Source organism: Notolabrus celidotus, chromosome 11 (assembly GCF_009762535.1).
Source record: "Notolabrus celidotus isolate fNotCel1 chromosome 11, fNotCel1.pri, whole genome shotgun sequence".
Taxonomy (NCBI): domain Eukaryota; kingdom Metazoa; phylum Chordata; class Actinopteri; order Labriformes; family Labridae; genus Notolabrus; species Notolabrus celidotus.
The window spans coordinates 14425867-14444969 of NC_048282.1; the positions used below are offsets into that span (position 1 = coordinate 14425867).

Below are 19103 nucleotides of genomic sequence, written 5' to 3' on the forward strand. Positions count from 1 at the left end.
ATGCAAGGTGCATATGGAACCAATTAGAGCATGCATGGCTAAGATATAAAGTTCTCCCTGTCACATGGCAAAACACCTTACTCTGAGGGCTCACCAGAGCCATGCCCATTAACGAAATGTATTTCTTCTTTGTTAACTATTTATCGTTTATGTGTCTTCAAGCTGTAACAGCGATTTTAATCTGATTGGATAAGGCCCCTTGGACAGGATCTCACTCAAACAACCCCCTGGAAATGGCCCAAAAGGGGCAGATTTTTGCCACTTTTTCCAAAATATTTCACTTCCTGTCCACATTTCCCGAAGACATTAATAGACTATTTTGTAGGTAGCTATATATGTGTCACATAGCTCATCTTTCTGGGTGGAAGTGTCCCAAAAAGGTGGTCCCGAAACTGATGCCAGGGGCCGCCACTTTACCAATTTGCCCCGCCTACATTTTACACCCACAAAATATCAAATTTTTCACCAGGCCTGACCCTCATGCAACAACTAGAAATGTTTTCTAGCAGATATCATTAGGTCCTCGCACCTACAGTGCTCAGGCCCTAATAAACACACCTGTATTTAAAACTTGATTCATTTGAATGCTTCTATTATTTTTCTTACTGCCTGTTTGATCACATTCATATTTAAAATGAAGATGTTACAGACACTCATTTGAAAGTTAAAGTTAAGAGTCATGAAGCTGTGATGAAGATCACATTAACAGCACAAATCATTGCTGCTACCTTCCAGTGGGTACCTTTGTACGGCTGTTTTTAGTCGTACTTGCATTTCTAATAAGTCCGGGCTTATCTCAGCCACGAATACCTGAGAGAAGTCACAGTGAATAAATATTCATTTAATTTGATTTATTTAGAAAGGGACCATAAAGGAATGAACATAAATGCTACCATTTGGTGCACTGTTCCAGAGTTACCTGACATTAATGATTGAACAGAGACAACTACAAAAATGATAGTTAATTTAAGTGTTCCTTCAACTTGCTGTCATACATTGTTGTATCTCAGCCATTTAAAGATTTAACACAGTTTATATGATTTTATTTATTCCACATTTTAGTTATCAAAATAAAATTGCAACCCCAAAACATAACACAAACAGAATCTGAAGTACCGAATTAAAACATTTTAACTTTTAAATTTAACTGTGACATGCTAGGAAATGTGTGTTATTCCTCTTCAAAAACACACGGAGCCCCAGAGAAGTCAACAAAAACATGCTTTGGACTACCAACGGACCTGTACAAAGACCTCCATGCAGTGTTGAGAGAGATGAGCGACTCACTGGCTGAACAGAGGATGAAGATGACAGTCAGCTAAACTGATGGAACTCAAGTCACAGAACTGTACACCAGAGCCAAAGCCACCCAGTTGATCTCACTTTTTTGTGAAATCAACAATATTGATTCATTTAAACAACATATTGTGATACAATATAAACAAAACAGAGGATCATTCTTAAAGTGTCCCCCCCCTTGAAAAAAAAACAGTAAACATCTCAATTAAAAAGCACACAGGTTTTATTGCATATCAATTTCATGTATAAATTCTTCATAGCATTGGAAAGATTACATTTGGTATACATTGCTATTCTACAGAATTAACATCAGTCATATCTTTTCGATGAATTTTCTCTAAAGTACATCTTCAATAATCACAAGCATCAAAAGAACTGCAATTTTCAGAATTGTTCAATATTATTCTACAATCCTTTATTGTTTTTTCATTATGTCTCGTCCCACAAGTCTTTTCTATGTCTTTCAGAGCCACCTGTAAGGCAGTCAAGAACTTGAAGTCAAACCTACTAACCTAACCACATGTACAATAAGTGCATCTACGGATTTCTTTTTTTCATTTTTTTTTCAAGTTTTTTGATTTGATACGCATTTCACAAATGGACATCATTATGACTGCTAAACACGTCATGCACAATAACTTTTTTTTGTTTTCAATAAACATAACGGAGGAGATATACAACTCAGATTCAAACAAAACAAGCACCATCCATTTAAACCCATATTTTTCAATGATTTTTTTCTTCAGACAAATGCATCATTGTTTTTCATTCTTTAAAATACTATACAGTTAAAAAGAAACAATATGTATAATTTTACTTTCTCCTGTAACAATGGGGGGAAAACAGCAACCATGTTCTATTATGCTGAAACGTGTTTCAGCAACCATCTGCAAGAATACTTTCTGAAGTTGGCAAAACGGGAAACTTCAATGCCTTAATTCCTTTGCTTTACACAGCGCGTACTTATAACAGTAGTCCATGACATGAGTTACGACATATAGTCAACCAAAAAACTTAGCAGAGTCTTTACACCTTATAACCACAAGTTGGAAACATGTGTTTACCTTGAATGAAAGCTCATTCAGTGAAATTACAAAAAGACTTCATTCTTTAGAAAAATGAGATGATGCATCAGTCCTAGCATCACACTACCACGTGCTGTGGTGAAGAAAAACTACAGTGCTTCTGTTTCAGATTTTGCTTACATTTCCATGTCGAGCACGATTTGCTCACCTTCCTCAAGTACAACTAATCTGAAAATGTATTTGTGTTTAAAGTTCTAGAGACCTAAGCCTGATCACTTTATGGCTTGGACCCATATGATTTAAGTACTGGTTTGAGAATACAGCATCAGGCCTAGTTCTGAAAAGTCCCAGTACGCAGGGAGGATCAAGGCAACAATGATCAACAATGCTCACCCCCCCCTCTCCCCTGCCTCCTGCAGCTATCTACAGTTATCTACAGTAAATGACTCATGCCCTCCATGGCACAGCTACCTTGTAGTCCACATGGAATGAGTGAGAACATTTCAGTATAACCTCACAAGACAAGCAGGAAATATAAAGTTAAACTCATGATCAAATGATTCTTGTTTCCCCTGTCCAGAATCAAGCAGACATTTTCTAACGTGTTGGAGGGACCGGCCAGCAGTTATGGTGTCCATTTAAACATTAGGTATAGTTAGTTAACTCTTTCTTTTAATCTTTAAGTTTTGTTCGACAGATTCTCCTGTCCTGCACAACCAGAGATTTTGTCACTTAAATAAATGATGACTGGATGTTCATGCACACGTAACTGTGTGGTTCATACTTTGGACTGTGTACTACTGGACAACTGATTTAAAAAAGGATCTTTGTTCATAACAGTATCCATTAAAAACAGAGGGAAAGAGTGCTTGATGTGATAGAAACAAGTCAGATTCGATGGTGTGAAAATGTAATGCCCTTTTTCTGACATTCATAGTGTTCAGTTGTTGTGTTCAGACCCCTCCCCTCCCCCCAAAAAAACTTGAACCAATTTGAACAAGATACATCCAGCATACTGAGTAAACTGGTTTAAGTGAAAAAAGGACAAAAAAACTCAACACTGCAGGACGTTACTTTGCCAAATCTGATCTAAGACTAACTACAGCTATTTTCCACTATAAATAAAAACAATAATTTCATGGGTTCTTTCCATTTTGGCACACTACACATCAAAACCGGAGATTCAGAATCTCCCCCACACTCTGATAGGTGTTTTTTCCTTCAGCAACAAGAACAGAGGGATAAAATGACTTTTCTTCATTTTTACTCCTCCAGTCATGACAAAACAACCAAAAATAAATACATACACACACTTCTGAAATCAAATTTATAAGAGTGTAAAAGAAAAAAAAAATGACAGCAAAGGCAAGCCCCTTGGAAATGAAATGATTGTCAGAGAACAAAAAAAAAATCTATGGGTATTTGGCACATACCACTCTTGCTATGAACATCTAAGTATTTTGTACATCATATGACAATATCATACAATTTTGGTCCTTCTAAAATAATTATATTAACAATTTAGCACTGTGGTGCCTAAAAAGAAACAATACTGTGGTATCTAAGAGGAAAAAAGTAAATAAAATTAAAAGATGACGATAAAAAAACAAGCAGAGAAAGACTTTTCTCATTTTTTGAGTATGATTTCAATTCATTTCAGCATGATCAAATAGGGAAACCCATTACAATGGCTAGTTTACACACATCTTATTTCAATCACCAGTTGTGCACATTTGAACATCATTCTCTGTGTTATCATAAAAATCAACAGTCTACTGAACTGTCACTTCCTCAAGTAACATTAAGTATGGTGCTATTGTTGATTCTGCAGTTACAGCTGAAACAAGATCAGTAAATGAGTCGCCCGTGATTGATGGGGAAAACCTGGAGACAGTCATGCACGCGCCCCACTATGTTCCTTGGGGAACAGCACCACCCTGTGGACATGCAGTGCTAATGCAGTGCTTTTGCTGCAGTGCTTTTAAGAAGGCGGTGTACAGGACTTTAGAGACGTACTAGTCATTAAGTGTCTTTATGAGAGCCTTACATCGGGTCTCTGTGGGCTGCAGTGAGCCTGGTGGACTTGGGGAGATCAGAGTAATGCAAAATTGTATGCTGTTGATAAGCATTCCTCATGTCCTTCACATAACAGGAGCTTCGCAGTGCTTTCTCTTTGACAGAGGTCTTATAAGAGGCCTCGCCTGTGGGCAACCTCTCCCTCCTACCCATATTTCTCACACCACACACAACACAACACACACACACACACACCACACACACACAACACACACACCACACACACACACACACACACACACACACACACACAAGCAATGGACACCGAATCCTTCTCTGGTCTCCACATTTTCTCACTACTCATGTCCGCGTATAGTCTCTTGCTTCTATCCACAAAACTATGTTCTTCCTACTCTTCCTCCACATCCTCTCTCGTCTCTCGTCTAGATGTGTTGAGTGGGTGAAAGCTGCTCGTCTCGGACAGATCCACCTCCCATGCTCAGCCAAGCGTCCAGAGAGTTCTGGGAAGGCGGCGTGCAAAGGGTTGTTCTCTGACAGAGACAGCATCATTGCATAAGCCTGTAGAAGACAGGGGAGGAAAGTGATGTCAGAGTTTTTTCAATTACCTCATGAAAAAAAGGTCTATTTTGGTTTGTTACACCGAACATGTTTCCTGTAACTCCTGTTTATCATCTCTATTTCTGAAACATTTGTGGTCCATTTAAACACCCTTGTTGTTATGTTTATTGCTGATTTAGGAGTGAAGATCAGAGGAAAGATACAAGAAGCTTACAGTTAGTAGATTAACAGTGAAGAAAAGGCATGAGGAGTGGGACCAGCGGCACTATTAAGCTACAGTTTCATTCTTCTTTCAGTTCCTTTATAGAGGTATTTACCCCTTCTCCTGTCTTATAACTAATCGTCTTTCCTGCCATCATTCTTCTAACAGGACCATCCAAAGGCCAGTCACATACCTGGGTTTTAGCCTGCCTGTACAGTGTCTCTTTCAGTGCCTCCGACTCTAGTGAAGTGTTAAATATGTCTTTAACATCAAGGGTTGCTCATCACTGGCTGCTTTACGTAACCCCTCCAGGCTCTTTGGAAAGCTGGGCAGACCCTCCAGGTCCAAGAGAGAGCCCTCCTCCTCTATACACTGCCATCAAGGGATGGATGGAGGGATGGACCAGTGGCAAAAAAATTAGGGCAGTATGGATGGGTTGATGGAGGGGTGATGGTTACATGGATGACAAATGGACATAAGCATAGATATGTGGAGAGGATAATGTGATGGGAGTGGGGAAGTGAAATGAATGAAGGGGTTCAAGTTGAAAGGATATCAGAAAAGAGAAAAAGAATGTATTTTAATAGAAGGACAGTATAAGGAGGGAATAAATATAGAGAAGAAAAAGCAGAGGCAGAAGTGCAGAACTGACCTGAACTAAAACTGCCTTTTTTCAGACCTGAATGTCTGTATTTTTTACTTCTGTCCTTTTCCGCTCATAATGTTTCATATTTGAACGGTTGTATTGTAAAAAGGTACAACAAGCAGCTTCTGTCAAAGTTGGCTAACGGGACCACGATGCCATACATCTGCTGGGCTTTAAGTGTCCCACATAATATGGTTTTCTGTACAGTTTTACAAAATGATACCTGCGAGTGTGTTCATAGTTCAAGAGCCAATGGAGCCGTCCTCTTTCCTCCTCCTCCTCGTCCTCATACACCCCTGTCGTGACAGGAGATGGGGACTCAGGCGCCTCGTCGTGAGACTTCTCTGTCAGGCTGCCTTCCTCCTCCTCTCATCGTCTCCCTCCACTTCCTCTTCCTCCTCGTCTAGGCCGTGGAGCCCTAGCTTGGAGTTGGACAAACTGTGACTGGGGGTTCGCTCCTCCTCAGCCTGGTCTGATCTGCAGAGGGGTCAAAGGTTACTGATGATGACTACTGTTTCTGATACTGCTGTCTCTCTCCTCCTGACTTGGTGACATTTCAGATGGGGGAATGGGAATTTCAAGTGCACATACACACATCACAAAAGCAGATACATGTCTCATTTAGCTACAAGAAGCAGCAGATATAATTGTGAGAAGTCTCCCTAGTTAAAAAAGAGGCCTTATGAGAAAGATGCTTCATATCAGAGTCATGGGTAATGTAGTTGGTAGGCTTTTTTCAGACAAAGATGCAGAAACGTTTAGACGACTCAAAGAAACTACAGTAGAGTTGCTGCTACCATTTCCCCCCATTTGAAGAAGTGACTCATTACAAACGGGAGAACATAATAGCCAAATCCAGAGTCCACGCAAACAACATTGGTGCTGACAGTGTACCAGAAGCTATTTTCAAGCGCTCACTCATGATTCATCAGCCAGCTCATCAGAAGCCGAGCAAGGACATGGCCTGCTTTGGACTGCTTCTTCGTCCACTCTGTAATAGTGGAGCATACTCTCCGTGACTGAAGGAAGACCATGGCTGATCTGCAAACAGGCTATCGCATAGCATACCACCATTATGACCTGCCATCTGTACATTTTCCAGCCAGCACTGCGACTCCCCCCCCCCCAATCACCCCCAGACCACGATGTCATGGCTCATGATATCATTTCCTTTGGGATGGCAAATTTACCCTTTCCATTTTTTTTTGCCACCTGTGGACATTTATCAAATCAGACAGGATTACCTCTGGGAAGGGGTGCACAGGGACAGGATTGGGTCACACACAGTGGGTGGGTAATGTGGGCAGAGGGACTTTGGGGGGAAAAAAAGTTCTCCTCTTTCAATCTAGATTAAATATCACCATAATCAAATTGCAGAGCTGGTTGGCGGAGAGAAAAGTCCATGCCCGTGTGTAGGGAGAAAGAAGTGTAGCTCTGACATAGGGGGCCCTGGGTTTTGTCATTCAGTCTAAACCACTTCAGTTGAGTTGTTTGTGTTAGCTGGCTGGGGGTATGGATGTATCATGTGGATGGGGGAAGAGCTCCATCATCAGTGGATCTCCTAGATAGATGGATCAACCTTAGTTCCCTCAGGGTCCAAACTGCCAGCCATTGCAGCCCAGTTCAACACAAAGAACCAGCTCCAATTGCAGTTAGAGCCAAACCAAAGAGCTTAAACCTCGGCCAGGGCCCTTACTCCAGCTCTAATTATGACCTGGATTGTGGTCTTGAGCAGACAGTTTCCTCTTAGTCCTTCACCACTGCAGTGCTGGAAATGTCTGTGTACATCAAAACCCCCTAACTATTTTGTTTGAGATTTTCCCACCCTTAGAGCAGCAGTGCTGCCTCAGCATGTACAAACATCCTCCGCCTGGAACTGGTCAAACAAAGTTTTCAGTGAAAACAACAGCTAACAAGAGACCTATTATTTTTGACTGGCTATGATGCTGGCAAAGGAGTTTTAAAGGAGGAGAAACAAGGTTGCAAGGGCGGTTAAGAGCAATCACAGATAGTCATCCATGAATGCGTGTTTGTGTTTCTGCGTCTGACTTCAGTCACTCAGAGGGAGAATAACAGAGGCTGTCTGGTAGGAGGACAGAAAGCATAACACTTAGTCTGAATTACAGATATTAAATGTCAGGCCAGCTTGTTGTGGATGAGACTGGGTATTGATCCCAGATGCAGAGAGGCTAAATTGCCACTGGGTCTGCTGGACCATAATGTGTGCTGACATGAGGGAGGGGGGGTTGGAAGAAGAGACAGACTGAAAGTGAGACTACCAGAAAGGAATTCATATTGAGACTGTGAGAGACATGAATCCAGTAAAGACCTCAGGAAAAGAAGCAAACCACTGACTGATGGAGAAAAACATGTCATCCACTTTTCTTTCTTTCAGACTCCCCGGTCTTTCCTGAAATCTTCCTGGAAAGGGAACATCTAAAGCTTTTTCAAACTTAACAGCCACTCCATTGTCATATTATCATAATAATAATTGTATTATTAGTAATATAATTACACTTATTATTAATATTATTTTTTATTATTACTATGTTATTATTATTATTATTATATTATTATTTATTATTACTATGTTATTATTATTATATTATTATTACTATGTTATTATCATAATTTATTTGTTTTAGGTTATAATAATAATAATAATAATAATAATAATAATAATAATTATTATTATTATTATTATTATTATTATTATTATTATTATTATAATAATAGATCAAATTAAATGTTTGACATGATCAACTGCATATCTTGTTGAGATAGCCTTGAACAATGTTGCACATATACGATGTGGTCCATGTTCCATAAAACAACCAGTTCCAAACAGGAAACTTGAATGACTGTGTGCTGGTGAAATACACCTACAAACTAATTTGTAATAGCTGTAAAAGTTCAAAAGGTTTTTTTTAATTTGTATTTTTTTTTTTATAACTTTAGAACAAAACAATAATGACATCTAAAAAAAACACTTTTTCTTGTTTTGTTCTGTTTGATAACAGCAGCACTTAAAAGTTTCAGTTATCAACTGTTCTAACAGTCAGCTCATATAACTGCAGCTACTGTTATTATGAAGTGTGTCATTGGGACACAGCTTTTATTTTGGTGACAACTGCTATGCTGCATCATGCCACCAGAGAGCACTGTTTGCTAGTTGCTAGCATGAACGCATGTTGTCTGGCAGTAAAAGGAGGAGGGAATAAAAGTCAACCGAAGAAAGTAACAAGGGTAAGTGGGAGCTGGGAATGAAGAGTCAAGGGTTAGGCTTTAGGGATCAAATGCATCACTGAAGCTCTTTGCAAATATGTAATAAAATGTGGTTCTTGGAGGGAAGTTTTCTTTTTACCTTTTATCTGTGGAGCTGGATGCCTGGGTTTATCTCATGTTTGAAATGAAGTGCGGATTTCTGAGAAGTATGAGTCCTCCTTCTCATCTAAAAGTGCATGATTGTCTGACTCAGAGTTTGGGGAGGAGATGGTGGTTCCTAGGTTGGAAAGCATCCCAGACTGCTGGCTCACTGTTGGGAATGCATGCAGACGTACAGATAAACACACAAACATGCACACCAGACACACACACGCAAACATAAGAGCATGATTAGTTTGATAATCATCAGATATACTTACAGACAAGTTTAAAGAAAAAAGATAAATATTTTGAGGCTATTCACCTTTAAAATTTTTGATTAGAAAACAGAAAACTGGGGCGCTGTTGGCCTAGCAGTTTAAGCGTGTGCCCATAAACAGAGGATAAATCCACGTCGCAGCGGTAACTGGTTCAACCGTTTTCAGCATGACTTCCCCCCGCTCTCTACTGCCCACATTTCCCTTCTCTCTTCAGCTGTCCTATCCAATAAAGGCAAATGTGCCCCCTCAAAAAACTGAATTCTGATCATTTGGATAAAAAAAAAAAAGTCTCTTAAAAGATAACTCAGACACAAATATTTGGGTTTTGTCCATATTCAATCACATACTTCCAAGCTGAACATAAAAATTCAATTTAGAAAAGAAAGTGTGACTTTTTTTTTACAAAGTGCATTTCCTCTTTTAAAACCACGTTTTTTTTCCCCAAAGGTGAAATGTGAACCCTTCATTATTCCATCCATTAACAATTTGCACAATACAGAGTCACTGTTTTGAAACTACATTTGATTTCTCACAGTTTCACTTTTCTCTGAGATAACTGAGTCAACAACGTTGCGGACTGACCAGGAATGTTCTCATGCTCGTGCTTCTTGAGATGGCGGTCGAGGTTGGTCTGTTGACCGAAGCAGCGGTTGCAGAGGTGACACTTGAAGGGTTTCTCCTTGTTGTGGATGTTGCGAACATGGCGTTGAAGATTGGATGAGATGCTGAATGAGCGGTCACAGTATTTACACCTGCCGAGGGGGAACAGAGAGATATGGATGCAGGTGTAAGAGCAGCAGAATAGCAAAGTGAGCAGGGACAGCTTTTGAAGCCTTACTTTAGTACTAAACACTTTCTGCTCCCTGCAGCCATGGGTACATTTATATGAAGACCCAGCAGAATCTGTCAAAAATGCATATATACATATATATGTATATAAAGATAGAATCTGCATTGTAGATTGTTTACTTTTTGTTTTGTTGAAACATTGTTATTAAGGTAAGTTATAAAGAATACTATTAACAATGTCCAATAAGGCTTGGAATGGCTGCCACTCTAAAAACTGCAGCCTGCTGAGACTTTCTGAATGTTACAGAAAGAAGAGACACTGGATAAAACTTTGACATTATTAATGTAAGAAGGTTTAAAGTTAAGCTGATTGCTCTTGTCTGGTTGATACACAACAATAGAACAGAATACCTGTAGGGTTTGTTCCCCTGTGTGTGTCCGCAAGTGTCTGGTGAGGTTTGCCGAGCGAGGGAATATTTTCCCACAGTACCTGGAAGACAGAATGGACAAAGAGGAAGGGGAGAAAAGAAGTGGGAGAGAGAAATGGTTAAGCAACACAAAAAAAATGTAATTAGTCATCACTGCAAACGTTGAACATTGAATGAATATAACAGAAATATCATTCTGCACCACGGGGCACTTGCCTGCAGGCGTAACGCTCCTTGCCCTTGCGGAGGATGGCGTCAGAGAGGGAAGGTGGGGGTGATCGGAAGTTGAACAGTGGATGAGCAGAGTGTTGCAGTGGATTGGGCGGCACATCCAGTTTTAGAGCGCCAAAGCTCTCAAGCTTCTCTGTCATGTTCTCCATGGCTGACATCTGAGGAGGAGTATGCAGAGAACAAGAAAATGCAGACATGTAGAGCAAGTATTTCGGTGAGATTCGAGAGATCACGTTTTTTTTAATTACATTTATTTTACCAGGTGTTGGAATTAAAAGAGAAGCCTCTACATCTGGTTTATATCTGTGCAGTATGGTTTGTGTGTGCCCGCGCGTGTGACTGTGTGTCAAAGAGTTGAGGAAGCATGGAAACAAAGACACAATGTCACAAAAATACAGGGAGCGAGGGAAAGAGACAGAGAGCGGAAGCAGCATTATCAGAGGACAGCCTTGTTTGTGTTAAAGGCGAGTCACCCCCGTGACCTCAAAACACATTCACAAACACTCCAGTAACTTCCCTCTCTATACACCCTTGCCTACAGCTTCAGCCAGAGCTTTGCTCTCTCCATCTCCCTATTCTGCTAATGCTGCAGTTGCCGACTAGATAACTGTCCAAAATGAGACATTTATAGGCCTAATTGGAGAATATTTGAGATACCACTAGCTGATAGTGGCTTCCTTTCGCCTAGAAGCTTGTGTAACAAAGGAGCCCGATTATGTAGGAGTTTATTTGCCAAAAAGAGCTTACATCCTTCCTTTTTTTAGACGGGAGAGACCAGGGACAGACACTCCGTCTCAGTGTTGTTTATTCGCAGTCTGAGAAGGGGGGGGGGATTCCGTCATGAGGACTGAATTAGAGGTGACATTGTGTTTGGATCGCTGTGAGAATTACATCTGAGTCGCTCTGATATGACAAGCTTTTACGTGGGAGCCTGTGAAAACCTTTTCATACTCAGGAGATTGATCAACTATGAGATGATGAGATGACGGCTTCTAAAATGCAGCAGAAGATTGTAGCAAAGGTGAGAATAAAATGTGGCAAGGTACAGAGTGAATGTATATGGAAGTTGTGTTAGAATATCACTGCTCTCTTGCAAATTACATGTAAAGAAATCCTGATAGCTTTTCTGTTATCATTTAGTGAAGACTTTATCTGCAAACAAACACATTATATACTTTTATCTGTCTGCATGAGTAGAGTGCAAAGTCACAGTTGATAGAGGACACAGATTTCCAGGTCAGATTAAACCATTTCCCCAACGAGAGCCCCCCATTCTCCTGGAGACAAACACAGGATGTCCTTGATGGACACGATGCTATTATCTAGCCAGCCAGCCAGCCACAGAGAAAAACTTGGAGGGGGTTGAGTTATTAGCTGGCTTGTGGGCTCCCAGTACATGAAACAATGCCACGACTAAGATTAGCATGGCCAAGAGAGGCAGTTTGTTACAATTCAAACGGTTATTATTCTCTCTTTTATTAATACTATCTTTCCCTGTAATCAAGATTTGTAGAGGTAGGGAGAGTCTGGGGACAGTCAAACAATGCGACTGATTATCAAAGGGGCTGCGATAACAGACTGTGTCTTCTGAAAAAGGTAGAAGTGACGAGGTACAGAGGCGCCATTCAGTAACAAAGGAAGAAATCATACAGAACCCTTGAGAAAATAACATCAACACTGTGGAATGATGGTGCATAGGGCCCTATCAATTCAGGTTTGAAGCAGCGTGGGAGGCAGGAGTGAGGTATTTTCCACATAATACATGGTTTGAAAATAATAGTCGATAGCATCTGGGAATAATAGCCGGTTTGCAATACCTGGAGTTCAGTTCCCATGTTTTTGCTATTCCTTGGTTTTGTCAAAGGACATGCATTTTTTTTGTCCCTATATGTCAAGTGCCTTCTCAGGTTTGCAGTGATGCATGTGTTCATGCTGTAAGCCTACCTGTGGATGGAAGAGTGGTGGTGAGGGCCTTAAGAACTTTTCCTTCAATGCTCCTACAGGGTCAAGTAGCTTCCTCTTCTCCACCCTGCTGGACCAACAACAAGGCAGAGGGTTACGTACCAAGGTCAGAGATCTGTTACTTGGAACCTCACACTAGACAACAGGAACCTTTACATTATTGAATGTGTTGTGCTGTAGTGGCAATAGTTTGCTCTGATCTAATCGGGGCTGAAATACTGTATATGGGGTCCATGAAGAATGCTGAGGGCTTGGCATAGTGCAGTGGTGGTGGCTGATGTGGCTGTGGCTGCTGGTGCTGGGAGAGGGACGATTGGTGCAATAACTGGGAATGGGGAAGTGAAAACCCAGCTGGAGTTTCATCCTTGATGGAAACCCCCTTTCCAATTCCGAAGATGTGGTTCTTTCTATTTTGTAGCTCAGCTGCCACACCATTATGACCACCCTCTGCTCCGGCTGCCAATACTGAGGTCTAATGGCTGTTCTTCACTGCTGGATATTGCTAAGGGTCCACTACTGCTCCCAGTGCTAGTGTTGGGGTTTGTGGGGTTTGTTGGGGTTGGAGGAGCTAACTTGGTCTCCTTCGGCTTTGTCGTGAGATCAAATGGTGATTCTGCTGTGGAACCAGGAGCCCCCTGGAGCGACCATCTTATGCAGCTGCTCGCGAGGTGACTTGGGCTCTGCTTTGAAGAACATGCTAGGATTAAGGGCACCACGATCTGCGCTGAAGGGATTAAAGCGAGTTGTGAAAGTTGGGCAGGAACTGAAAGGGAAACATGGAATGGTAGGGCAATGGACCCATCTTCTTCTCCTGATGAAGACCAATCAAACCTGGACCAAAATATTTCTCAGCAATGGACGCAATGGCTTTGATAGAATCTGTGGTAGCTGCACTGGCATTTGTAGTGGTGGGTGGGAGGGCTTGCTCATCAGGTGGTGGAAAAAAGGAGTGCTGGGAGGATGCAGAAGAAAGGAAGGGACGATCGATGGTGGGGTTCCCCGAACTAGACACGGCTGATATCAACGCAGAATTGGTGTCTTCTAACTGTTGGCCTTCATGACTGGATACAGCCCCAGATGACTTCCTCCTTTTACCACTTCTCTCACGTTCACTTTCTCCGTCGCTGTCCAGGTCAGACCCATCACCCGAAGCCGTACCAGTGGTGGTATCCAAATCTGTCCCACTTGTGGTATTAACGTCTTCAAGGTCACTGCCATCAGACATGTCCACCATCTTAGATTTGGCTTGGCCTCTCCACTAGACGATAAATCTAGTTTGTTGTCCTTCTCGTCCAGCTGACTCAAACTGTTACCCCCATTGCTGTTTGTAGAGCTAACCAGGGACAAAGGAGGGGCATCTAAGGGACTCCTCGGCAGCTTCACCTCCTGACTGCAGCCACCAAGTGGGCTCTTTATCAACTGACTGGCTGGCAATAAAGGTGGTCGCGGATACAGTGATGGGGGGAAAATACCTGGGAAACCATGTGGAAGGGAGGGGAAGCCGTGAGGTCCTGGTGAGAAGGGCAAGCCAGCATGAGGGTGAGGTCGGGAGGGAAAGTATTCAGTGAAGCCCAAACCTGACTGGTTTAGACCTGTAAGGTGGGGATGGTGGGACTTGACCTTGGCCATGATGGGGCTGGAGCTCATGGGGATGCCAGGGTTAAACATCCCCGCTGGAGATCCATAATGGTTTTTGCCCTCACAGAAGCGACGATGCTTGTTGAGGGAGGAGGTAGTGCTGAACAACTGCCCGCAGTCCTTACACTTGATCTGAGTGCGGCAGTCTGCGTGCATACGCTTGTGGCGGCAGAGGTTGGAGAACTGAGTGTAGGATTTGTGGCACACCTCGCCTGGGGGAGCAAAAAGACGCAGCCCATCAGGGCCTGGTTAAACCCATTTTAACACTGTCACTAACTTTGAATACCACATCAACACCAACATGGACATCTTAAATGAAAACTGGTGATGTAAAGTTTTAGAAAAGGAAGTAACTGATTTTTTAATGACACCAACTTCTCATTTAAACTTAAACAGCCAAAATGGTGCACATTTATTGTATCTAAACTATTCATTATACTGCAAAACGAAAATCTATCCAACAAAAAGAAAAAAAAACATGTTAATTATTAGCTTGAAGAAAGCAAAAGACAAGTCTGTGATCTGTCACTTCAATGTATTTGAAAATTGTTTTGTAATTCTTTTTTACCGTTATAAAAAACTCATTTAAGCTATGTGTAGAAGAGTTATGCACAGAAAAGCGAAAGAATAATTTAAAGGGTCAAATCTGTTAGCAAATCTGTAAAATAAATCATCCCTGGACCCATGTGCTTTGTTCAGAGGAAATGAACAGGGTCAAAAAGTTGGTGTTTAAGGAGAAAAAACAGAGACTGCAGAGAGATGGACAAGAAGATGAGGTGAGAAGAAAACAATAGAAATAGATGGAACGTTCAGAACAGGGTGGTGATTAACTTCCAAAACTCCCACTTACAGATAAAGGGTTTGACGCTGCTGTGGATGTGCTTATGCTGCTTGAGGCCTGATGAGGTGGCAAAGGTCTTACCACATTCAGGACATGTGTGAGCACGGGCCCCCACATGCTGAGAGCGGATGTGACGCTGAAGGTTGCTGGGATCTGTGAACACCTAAAATTTGAAATGAGAGTATAAAAACAAATGTTGGTTGTATTCATCAACAATTATTATATTATTATTATTATTATTTATTTTTATATTATATTTTAAACTCTTATCATAAAAACATAGTCTTTATTTCAGTGGTATCTTTATTAGATCCATTGCTATTTCAGACTCTCTAAATTGTTTTCATCATTTTATCATTATGAGTGAAGCCTACATAACTAGACCAGCGTTATTTCTCAATAAATAAAGCCTGGGTGTCCTGTGCACAACTTACGTGCCCGGCATGCTGTACCTTATCACAGTTTTCACACTCAAAGCGCTTGCCACTGTCATGTGACATCTGGTGACGAATGAGGTTGGACTTCCAGTTGAAGGCTTTAGGGCACTGGTCACACTTGTACTCTCTCTCCTCTGTGTGGACTATCATGTGTTGGCCCAGACTTGAAAAAGGAGAGTGCACACTTTTTAGTCTCTTCAGGAAACCATTAAAGTTACATTGTAGGACAAGTTGCTGTACATTTTTGATGATGAAGTAGTTTGAATAGTGTTGTAGAAATTGTCCACATGTCTGCGTACCTGTACTCATTTGGAAAAATCTTCTCACAGTCTTTACACTCATGAATGGGCTCGTCACTGTCCTCGCGTTCCTGTTTGAAGTCGTCTCTCAACGTATCAAAGATCGAGCCGCTACTGGAGCATGAATACTTCTGGTGCCGCCTCAGCTCAAGGGTAGAGGAGAATAGCTCATCACAGTCTTCACAGCGGTACATCTGCTCGTCTGCACACACGCACAAAAACATGCACACTTTTGATTAGCCATCACACATTTCAGATAATTAACAAACCGGTAATTATAAGCCATTAGAATCCACCTGGAATGTATTAAGGTCAGCTAAACACACTGTTGACAAGGACAGTAGATCAACTTTTTAATGAGGTGATTTAACATTAGGGTTACAGGAGGACATACAATTGCATCCACTGTTTTTTATTTATGTAAACATAAATGAGTAAATTTCTGGGAATCAAGACAAGATTAATTTTGCCATGCTCACAGAAATAATCAAGTTCTGGTTTGAGGGAAAATGAAGTATTGGATAGCACATAAAAACTGCTGATGCAAGGAACATGAACAAAAATCTATTACCTATCTCTTTTTAGTTACAGCTAAATAGACTCTCATTCTAATGGTTAAAGCAACAATCCTGCCATTGACATTCACATAAAACGGAAATCGATTAATAGTGAAATGTAGCCTTCATTAACACTGTTAATTGCTTGTTTTCACAAGTGTTTGCTTGAGACTTTAGGTGTAATTGCACACAGGGGAAACAATAAGGGTTGGTCTTCCCCTTCCATGTTGATAACCTTTACAATACTTCTCACCACCAAGGTCAAATGCATAAAAACTCGGGCCAGCTTTTTCAATAGCAAGTTCCTGAGTCAGACGCCAAGTTCAACAGATCAGGGGAAAGCCCAGTGGAGTGTCTTTGTGCACGGGCATGCATGTGTGTGTGACTGCGCATGTGTTTATGTGAACATTTTCCAAAAAGAATGAGCCATGAGGAACAGAGGTAAGCAGGGGCACAGTGGCGCCAACTCCATGGTGATATCAGCGCCAACCTGCCATCCCCTCTCTGCCATGACCTGAGCAGCCAATGCCTGAATCGGCCCCCCAGGTGTCCCAACATGCCACGCACACCCATCCATCATTTCAGGCTACACTAAATGAGTTTATCCAAAATGACTTACAGTGCATGGCTCACCAGTTTTCTACTGCATGTGACCGTTTATCCAGCTGGAACTTCTTGGACACATTAAAAGGGCATTAGTGTAGCAACATCAATGTGTGTAACCTTGGGGAGAAGGATAAATGACCTTCTGGTCAATGGGCCATTACACTGGGCTCAAATGCTAAACTAACTCGCTCACTTTGACACCAGAGCACACATACTTCATGGAAGGGGAGGGTTTACAGTGAGAGGGTTAGCTATAAACATCTAAACATCAGGTACTTTTTTTCTGTCTCCTTCAAGTGCTCAGAGTGTTACAGTCATACAGAACTACAGGAAACTTGTATTATATTCAAAGATATAGGAAAAGTGCTTTATAATAAGCCCCTTGAGTACAGCAACACTGAAGTCTAGCAACCTCTGATTGTATGCAAACGTGTCCATGAAGATGAACTTAAATAGAGCTGCTTGTTTGTTATGCATCAGTGCGCCTTTGTTTTTTCACTTTGTCTGGTTATTGCGGGTGGGGTTAGGTGGGTTGGAGTGAGGGGGGGTGGGGGTTTATAAAGGAGAGACTAATAGCTCTCTGGGAGACGAAGGGAAGCACAATTATGTGCAGTTTAGCAGCTAATCTGGGAGCATGGGTGAGGTCTCAGGGGACTCCTCAAGTCCTCTACTTCAAATTCCTTCTCCGATAAGCCAGACACAGAGAACGGGGCTGCACTGCCAAGCTCCCACTCAGCCCTGCTACCTCTCACACATGCACTCACACACACCGAGAATACTTGAATGCAGGCACACATAACAAACCTTCTGTAGGTAGACTTATCTCCCTTTGTTCTCTTCTCTTTCTGCTTTTCTGTCTCTCACTCACAAATAATCGTGCCAAAACACTAGATGAACAGAAACGCACCTTGTGTCTGTCTATCTTAGCCCTCTCAAACCAACAAACAATACACAAATACTTTAACTCTGACACACAATCTGACAGGTAGAGCGACTCTCTTCTCCGTCTGCTTCTCTCTGTTTCCCATGAACATTATGCGCACACACACAGGAATTGAACAAATCATTTACAAGTGTGCTCTATCTTTGATGTCCTCATACAACATACCAATCTGCTTCGTTTCAATAATCAGGCTTCCTTTGAGCTCCTGTTTTTCTCCGTTCCTTTGGCATGAAGATCAGTGCATGCAGCATGCAGCATGCAGGGGGGAAAAAACTGATGTACCACAGAACATCTCACGAACATCTTGTTCTCCCCTCCACCGGTTTATAATCAATGACAAGTAAGAGTAATCAGATTTTTTTTTCAACCATGGTTCCAGAAAAACTGGAAACACAACAAAACAATGTTACCTGACAACAGCAGCCCACCAAAATAAGTCCAAGATGTTTAAAGAAATGTAGTGGAACTACGGCCCCTTTTCTACCTAAGTAAACTTTGAATTAAAAACCGGGGCTGACAGCGAACAGCTGTCCAAGTTAGATTATGAGATAAAATATTAGACATATTCAATCTGACATACGGAGGCATGGTTTGAGTACATTGACTCAGGCTACCCACAGGGGTGTGTGTGTGTGTGTGTGTGTGGGGGGGGGGGGGGGGGGGGGGGGGGGGGGGGGGGGGGGGGGGCATTTGAAAATAACATTATTTTCACACACACACAAGCTTGAAAGTTATACTTATAAAAATATACTGATATATGTAGTAAAATGTTAATAATAAAGATATAACTCATTATAATACATACGAATTTAACTCGAAGATGAAACGAAAAATTTGAAATACTTGGAAGATCCGTATTACCTTATTGATGTGAAACTGACCCAACAGCCAGTCTAAGAGGGCAGGATTTTTTTTTCTCAAGTTCTTCCAAATAAAAAACCTTACACCTTACGTGAGATTT

The 19103-nt window shown here is 41.5% G+C and overlaps 1 protein-coding gene across 1 annotated transcript in view; it reads right to left on the bottom strand.

The window, feature by feature from the left end:
- Nucleotides 1-1504: 1504 nt before the first annotated feature.
- prdm16 (PR domain containing 16) overlaps nt 1505-19103 on the bottom strand; it is a 124209-nt gene continuing 106610 nt past the window's right edge. The window contains 18 exon segments of the mRNA XM_034695351.1: nt 1505-4919; nt 5991-6138; nt 6141-6244; nt 9132-9183; nt 9186-9302; nt 9994-10163; nt 10612-10619; nt 10621-10690; nt 10845-11017; nt 12804-12894; nt 13043-13266; nt 13268-13456; nt 13458-13556; nt 13558-14063; nt 14066-14704; nt 15310-15463; nt 15735-15900; nt 16037-16238. Of these exon segments, the coding sequence (XP_034551242.1) occupies nt 4907-4919; nt 5991-6138; nt 6141-6244; nt 9132-9183; nt 9186-9302; nt 9994-10163; nt 10612-10619; nt 10621-10690; nt 10845-11017; nt 12804-12894; nt 13043-13266; nt 13268-13456; nt 13458-13556; nt 13558-14063; nt 14066-14704; nt 15310-15463; nt 15735-15900; nt 16037-16238 (3125 nt within the window). The 3' untranslated portion in view covers nt 1505-4906.